General features: G+C 42.9%; 1 protein-coding gene across 3 annotated transcripts in view; it reads right to left on the bottom strand.

Moving 5' to 3' along the window:
* Positions 1 to 2,658: 2,658 nt before the first annotated feature.
* LOC136701587 (NLR family CARD domain-containing protein 3-like) overlaps positions 2,659 to 8,377 on the bottom strand; it is a 44,043-nt gene continuing 38,324 nt past the window's right edge. For all 3 annotated transcript variants that reach the window (XM_066676198.1, XM_066676197.1, XM_066676199.1), the window contains 2 exons: positions 3,872 to 3,918; positions 2,659 to 3,670 (listed from right to left, as the gene is read on the bottom strand). In XM_066676198.1, coding sequence (XP_066532295.1) covers positions 3,102 to 3,670; positions 3,872 to 3,918 — 616 coding nt within the window. In that variant the 3' untranslated portion in view covers positions 2,659 to 3,101. The remainder of the gene's footprint in view (positions 3,671 to 3,871; positions 3,919 to 8,377) is intronic.

The raw sequence follows: 8,377 nt of genomic DNA, 5'->3' as shown, positions 1-8,377 counted from the left end.
CCTGTACAGCTTAAATGTGTCTTTGGATTTCTCACAGTGGAATAAGTACATGCTACTGATGTTATTTGCCTGTTCATAGTATGGTAAAATTAATTTATTTTATTACTTTGTAGATTATATTATTCTACACATTTCATAATGTAACAGCTCATGGCGAAAGCTGAGAGGGCAGTGGATTCTGTTCATAAGAGATAGACAAATCTCATTCAGCGCTAGACTTTTCCTTCCCTCGTTTCTAATACAGGGAAAGGAAAGATGAGAGAGAAAATTGAATGTGTCCGGTCTTCTTATTCATAGTTAAGCCGCACATGCCTGTACACCCCGGTTATGTATAGACTATAGTGAATATTCTCTGACCCTGGGAGTCAGACGCCGAGCCCACCATTCCTCTCTGTTAGCTAGGTCCAAAAATATTTCAATCAAATCAAATTAAATTTACATGTAAAGTGCTTTTTACTGATGTTGATGTTGTCACAAAGCTGCTTCACAGAATACCGGTAAGACAAAGTTTTGACAAGAAATGTAAAAATATAAAGAATCTAAAGATGTAAAAATCCCTAGGTGAGCAAGCCAAGGGCAACGGTGGCAAGGAAAAATTCCTTCAGCTGAGGGAGGAACCAAAGATCACAAGGGGTGACCGATCCTCCTCTGGTCAATCTACTGGTAATAATAGTTAAGAGTCTGTGAGAACTTCAGTGCAGGGGCAGCTCCAAGGCAATTTGTAGTGGCTGGAACATGGGCAGCTGGTCTGAAGCACGGAGGAGGAGCTCGACAGTCATCCATCAGTGTCCAGACGGACAGGTAGGCAGTCATTTACTCTGAAAAAGGTAAAGGTATGGAATTTGTTTTAATCTGTTTGGGTGAATGTAAAGCAGAGAATGTGAACATTTCCAGAGTGTGGCTAATGACTACATCAGATCTGACTATGACAGCTTTAACTAAAAGGAGAGAACCAGAAGGAGACACAGACGCGGGAGCATCCTGAAACACTGGTATCCCTCTGCTCCACCATCAACAAACCTGAGTGATCGCGTGAAGTGGCGGATGACACCAGCGTCTCAGTTTACTTTAATTCCCTGTGTCCATGGACGCAACAGCATCAGACTCCAGCAGTAAACACAGTGCTCTCCCCACTCCACCCATATTCAGGCTCCAGCAGTAAACAGAGTGCTCTCCCACTCCACCTGTATTCAGGCTCCAGCAGTAAACACAGTGCTCTCCCCGCTCCACCTATATTCAGGCCCCAGCAGTAAACAGTGCTCTTCCCGCTCCACCTGTATTCAGGCTCCAGCATTAAACACTGTGCTCTCCTTGCTCCAGCTCTCCCATGCTACACAGCCCAACATGCTAAAACAACATACAACAAAGTTTGTCATTTTGTCAGCTTTGTGCCTGAAATTAAAGCACCTCCACATAAACTGATTAAACTGTGCATACCCTGTGCCCAGGGCCAGATTGGACCCCTTTTTCAGGCCAGGAGTTTCATGCCCAAACCTAGCCCATTTTTATTGCGAGAGATTAGTCACAAAATACTTTACAAATGTGTAAATGTTAATCCACAAATAAAACACAAGTCACAAATATGTTTCACTGTTCACAAATGAATACATCACACCCAGAGTCTGCAGTTTGTACAAATACAGTTACATTCATAAACACGTGTTTGGTTTTCATAGATATATCACAATTTTATGTGAAAATAAATACATTTGTTTAAATATTAAATAAATAAATACATTGCAAATATTTGTAAAGTCAAAGTCTCTAATTAAAATGTAAATTAAAATTTGTAAATTGTTGAATCTGTGTTTCTGGATCTAGTCACTTGAGTATTTTCCGTGACGTGCATTTGTTCGCGTCGTCTCACGAGTTTTTGGATTTTGAGACTTTCCTTGCATTTCACCCGATCCAAATACAAATGCAGCGTGATCCACAAATGTGGAGAGCAGGCGAACAAGCCACTGCTCCAGAAAAGACAACTCGTGGGCCGAACCAACCTAAACATTTGGGAGGGGTGAATACCTTCAGATGGTAGAACCCATCTAATCTACTGCAATGTAGGTGTTGTGCTGTCAGATGAATGGAGAATGAATGTAAGAAGAAGATTATATAAGTGACAGATAAGTGTCAAAACTATTTTTCCCCATCCAGCCTAAACCCGACATTGACACGAGCCAGCCCCTCATGAGTCCTCCCAAATCTCCCGATTAGCCACTTCGGCTCTGTCTGTGCCCTTAGTTAGCAAGCTAGTTAGAAAGTTAGCGAGCGAAGCCACGCTTTGAGCCACGGTGCAGCCTGGAGAGAGGGATATTAAAGCAGGGGTTAATGACAATAATATACACCACCCCACTCCCCGAGGATTTGAATAATAACAGAATACCCGCTAAAGTTCCAAAGCCAAAATATGGTATTCAGGACAGCCCTAATAATCTGTTTACATTTATCATGGGCCCGTCCGTAGTCTTTTATTCCATAGATGTGACTGCTGTGAAGGGGCTGTATGAGGAATTGAACCAGGGACATGATGTTGAGCTCAGGGATATGAAAATAGTGAGAGATGGTATTATACAGTGTTTGTTTAAGAATAAGATGTTTTCCACTGTGCTGGAAATATTCTGGTTTATTTTTATTGATCATTTCTGCAGTGTGTGAAAATCCCCACTGCTCCCATGGGACTGAGGCTAGTGTGCAGTAAAACTCAAGAGCAGCTGATAAAGGTGAACGTAAACAGTCTCTCAGAGGATCCTCACACACTGGAATCACTGCTTTTAATGATTTATTTACATCACATTATACACACACAAATACAATCAGAGTTCAAAATCTATTTTATACATTTAAAATACCATTTATACACAGTGCATGTGTCGTTTTATCAGGAAATTATTTATATGTATTCTTATAATAGTTTAAATATAATATACTCTGCATTATTTGATGATAAACCTAAAGTCTTCCCAAACTTCAGAAAGAGAACATCTTACTTTTCCATACACACACGTTCTATTTCTCTTTTTTACACACACTCTCCTTTTTTCTCTCTTCCTTTCCTTTCCTTCCTGTCCCATTAACACAAACACACACACAGATCCATGTTAATCCTAAAGCTGAGGGTGTGTGTGTGTGTATTCTTTCCTACACAAACGTGCTAAGGAGTTAGGACCCACCCTAAACCCAGTGTAGAGGGGCTCAGTGAATGTGGAGGTGAATGTGTGTAAGTGTGTGAGTGTGTGTGTGTGAGGTGAGATGTTGTAGAAGGACAGAGTGCCAGACCCCCAGTCCAGATACACTCCGACTCTGTTAGAGTGAGAGGGGGGGTGTATCGCAGTTTCCTGATCATTGTGTCTGACCCAGTATCTGTTCCCAGAGCAGATCAGACTCCAGGAGAATTTACTGGACCCAAACCAACTCTCAGCTCTGACTCCTTTCCTCCTGATTCCTCTGTACGACACTGAGATATAAACCAACCCCCACTCCCCGCTCCTCTCCACCTCCCAGTAACAGTGTCCAGTTAAACTCTCCACACTCAGAACCTGACGAACATCATCAAATCTCTCCGGATGATCTGGATACGGCTGAGTCTCCTTCGCACTCTCCACCTTCCGGTTTCCCTCAGACAGAGAGAGAGCAGTGTGTGCTGTGTTTGGATCCAGAGTCAGATCACAGTAATCTGTACACACACACACAGACCAAACACACACACACACACACACACACACACACACACAAAATCAACACAAACCAAAAATTGTAAATAAAGTGCTTTTGTGTGTGTTAGTGTACAGTGGGTGTATATATTGTGTATGTGTGTGTGTATGTTAGTGTATAGTGTGTGTGTGTGTGTGTGTGTGTGTGTGTGTGCGCATCTTACATTTCTTTAGTCCTGGTCTCATTCTGCTGATTCCTCCGTGTTGGACTCTAAAGATCAAACACACACATTTATAAACTCATTAAAATCCAACCTGAAACTAGAGCTGTGACCATAAGCGCATTCCCCCAACACCGGGGTCATGTGATGCCCCCCAGCGGGGTTCAGCTTCTCCCCCTTATCACCGCAGTGGGGGGCTGCACTTCTGTGGTTTTACAACTCAAACTTACAGGAGTGTGTTCACCCATCAGCCATAAAATTATAAACACCTCCTTGTTTCTACACTCACTGTCCTCTCTCTTAGCTCCACTGTCCATACGCCAGTCACTCTGTAGTTCTACAGTTACACACCGTGTCCACTCACTGTCCACTCTCTCAGCTCCACCGTTCACACGCCGGTCACTCTGTAGTTCTACAGTTACACACCATGTCCACTCACTGTCCACTCTCTCAGCTGCACCGTCCACACGCCGGTCACTCTGTAGTTTACAGTTACACACCGTGTCCACTCACTGTCCACTCTCTCAGCTGCACCGTCCACACGCCGGTCACTCTGTAGTTTACAGTTACACACCGTGTCCACTCACTGTCCACTCTCTCAGCTCCACCGTTCACACGCCGGTCACTCTGTAGTTCTACAGTTACACACCGTGTCCACTCACTGTCCTCTCTCTCAGCTCCACCGTCCACATGCCAGTCACTCTGTAGTTCTACAGTTACACACCGTGTCCACTCACTGTCCTCTCTCTCAGCTCCACCGTCCACATGCCAGTCACTCTGTAGTTCTACAGTTACACAACGTGTCAACTCACTGTCCGCTCTCTCAGCTCCACCATCCACATGCCTGTCACTCTGTAGTTCTACAGTTACACACTGTAGTCCATATGTTGCTCTGTATACTTTGCTAGCCTCCTTTCAACCTTTTCTTCAATGGTCAGGACCAAGACCATGTAGAAACAAGGAAGTGTTTAAAATGTTATGGCTGATGGGTGTGTGTGGCGTGTGATATGAAATATAAAGGTAATAATTATTGTTAGTTTTAATCAGAGACTGTCCTCCATCTGATGAACAAAGTCTTCTGGAGAAACAACTGGTCAGGCTCTGGTCATGCTTGTCTGATTGAAATCATACATAAGATAGAAATTATCCTTTGCCAATCCATTACAGCTTCACATAGGGCCCACCTTAGCTTGGCAAACTTAGCTACAAATGCCCTCTCCACCGGTCATACATATGCCTGCCACCCACATTCCCTCACCTCAGCCGCCAAGTCTGCATATTTCAGCTTTTTCCTTTCGAATGCTTCATCTACTGCATCCTCAAATGGAACTGTTAAGTCACCTGCAGTTTTTTTTTCCCTACATCTATTAGTAATTTTAAATATCATGCTTCACCCCATCTACCAATATTTATAGCCTGTGCATGCTCTCAAATATGTTCCTTCTCACACACAAACCTAATCACTTTATTACAACAACCATTCATCAATGCATTTACCTCTAAGTGTTTGCTGTCCAACAAACATGCTAAAACCCATAACACCTGATTATGTCTCCATGTATACCTCCCCTGCCACAAACTAAACTTACCAACTGATACAATATGCTTCAGCGTGCCAATCCCTGTACATAATCTACAACAAGTCTCCACCTACCCACTGTCCAAGATTTTGTGGAGTTGGAAGAACATCATAAGTTGCTCCAAGCAAAAACTTAATACAACTTGCCTCCATTGCCCACAGTTCTTGCCAAGTGAACTTCCACTTTTCTAGATTCACCCCGCGAAGCCACTGGCCTTATTTACCTGTGATGTGGCTGTTGCTCACTGTGCCTCCTCTTCCTGATTGCGAATAAAGCTAGTCATCATTTGCCTTCTCTCTGGTGATGTGGCTTTACTAAAAGCTTTGCATGAATCAACTAACCCAAGGCCTGATCTTCCACATCGGATTTGGCCAATCACATCCCTTAGCTCTAATGAGCTCCTGGCTACCTGCACTGCCACTTGTGGGTTCCACTTCCTTCCTGCTTTTGTGACTGACACTGCTGCTTTAACCACTGCATCCATTGATCCTGCCAAACACATCTCGTGACTCACCTTTGCACATTTAAATTCCTCAGCTAAGCTTTAGTGTACCCAGTACCCCTCTCCCATAACATGCCACACTAATTAAACACTGCAGCACCCCTAGCCACTTCTTTATAGCCTTGTCCATAACCCTTTCCATCCTCTCTACTTCTATGATTGAAACAACATAAACTGTCAACAGCCATCTAATATGAGGCAGTAAGCCAAACTACAGACCCCACAATTTCAACTTCCCTGGTAGATATGATCTATCAATGCTATTAATAGCCTTCACCAATTCAGCCTTTATTCCCACAACTTGGTCTGTATCATTTAGTGCTGCTTTATACCATCTACCTAAACTCTTCACTGGTCTCTCCAGTACTGTAGGAATCATTTCTTCTTCCATCCAAAAATTTTCCTGTACAAGTTTACTTTTGACAATCAACATACTTCTAGACTTGCTCGGTTTAACTGTCAGCCTAGCAACCCTTAGATTATCACTTAACTTCCCTAGCAAACACCATGTGCAAGGCATAATGATGGTCAGGGTCGTAATGTCATTCATGTTAGCCCTGATTGGGGGAAGCCTAGTAACATCATGCAACCTCTCCCCACCTACGACCCACTTATAGACCCCAATTACTACCTCCATTGCCAACATAAATGCTAATGGTGAAATCGTACATCCAGGCATTATACCTATTTCTGACCGCTGCCATGATGTAAAAAATTCCCCAGTACTAAAGCAAAACTGAATGCCCTCAAAATATGCTTTAACATGCCTACAAACCTTATCTGGCTCCTGGAAAAGTTCAAAAGCTTAATTCAAGCAGATAATTATTTATTATTTCTGAAGTTCTTGTGATATCTAAAGACAATTAATAAAACTGAATATAGTAAAACAACACAGATATAAAAGACTTCACTTAACAGTTATAGTTAGATTTTAACTGCAGTAGTGAACACACTTCTCTCATGTGGTAATGCCCAGATGACCAGTAGACAGTGGACCTTACTCCATTCAACTGTGGACACAAATCTACAGGGGTTGGACTTTAAAACTGAAACACCTGTCATTTTAGTATGGGAGGTTTCATAGCTAAATTGGACCAGCCTGGTGGCCAATCTTCATTAATCGCACATTGCACCAGTAAGAGCAGTGTGTGAAGGTTCAATTATCAGAGGGTAAGAGCACAGTTTTGCTCAAAATATTGCAATGCACACAACATTATGGGTGACATACCAGAGTTCAAAAGAGGACAAATTGTTGGTGCACATCTTGCTGGCACAGCTGTGACCAAAAAAGCAAGTCTTTGTGATGTATCAAGAGCCACGGTATCCAGGGTAATGTCAGCATACCACCAAGAAGGACGAAACACATCCAACAGTATTAACTGTGGATGCAAGAGGAAGCTGTCTGAAAGCGATGTTCGGGTGCTAACCCGGATTGTATCCGAAAAACATAAAACCATATTTTATGGGGGTGGATCAGTGATGGTTTGGGCTGCCATATCATGGCATTCCCTTGGCCCAATACTTGTGCTAGATGGGCACGTCACTACCAAGGACTACCAAACCATTCTGGAAGACCATGTGCATCCAATGGTTCAAGCATTGTATCCTGAAGGCGGTGCCATGTATCAGGATGACAATGCACCTATACACACAGCAAGACTGGTGAAATATTGGTTTGATGAACATGAAAGTGAAGTTGAACATCTCCCATGGCCTGCACAGTCACCAGATCTATATATTTTTGAGCCACTTTGGGGTGTTTTAGAGGAGGGAGTCAGGAAACGTTTTCCTCCACCAGCATCACGTAGTGATCTGGCCACTATCCTGCAAGAAAAATGGCTTAAAATCCCTGTAACTACTGTGCAAGACTTGTAAATGTCATTCCCAAGACGAATTGACGCTTGTTTAGCCGCAAAAGGAGGCCCTACACCATACTAATAAATTATTGTGGTTTCAGTTTCATTGTCCAAATCCTGTATCTCCTAAACTAAATGAATTTGGACACATTTTGTCTTTGAGTCAAACGATGAGGGGCAGCCAGTGAATCTGTATGAGACAGTATGCTGCATTTGTAGAAAAATTCATGAAGAAATACATCTAATCTAAGACCAGATCTTAGAATGAAGTGCCAGCAGGAACAGCTGGAGTTTCTGAGGACTTGTGAGAGGAGCACAGTACCAACGCCACAGCAGTCAGTGGTGAGAGCTCTTACTGACAGTGGGACTTCATTAAAGAAATTATGGTGTGTTTTACTTTTCAGGAGCGCGTGATCAAAGACATTCTCCAGACTTTTGATAAATAAATATGTACTTCCCACTGAATGTACTTCCTCTAACAGTGACCCCTGAAAAGAATCTGTCAGTGAAGGTCCGCAGAATACGGGACTGAAAGATGCTGACCATTTCTCAGAGAGAGTGGACATGTGGT

This window comes from Hoplias malabaricus, chromosome 7 (genome assembly GCF_029633855.1).
Source record: "Hoplias malabaricus isolate fHopMal1 chromosome 7, fHopMal1.hap1, whole genome shotgun sequence".
In the NCBI taxonomy this organism is placed as follows: domain Eukaryota; kingdom Metazoa; phylum Chordata; class Actinopteri; order Characiformes; family Erythrinidae; genus Hoplias; species Hoplias malabaricus.
The sequence above is the reverse complement of the archived record's forward strand: the minus strand, read 5'-3'. Positions and strand labels throughout refer to the sequence as shown.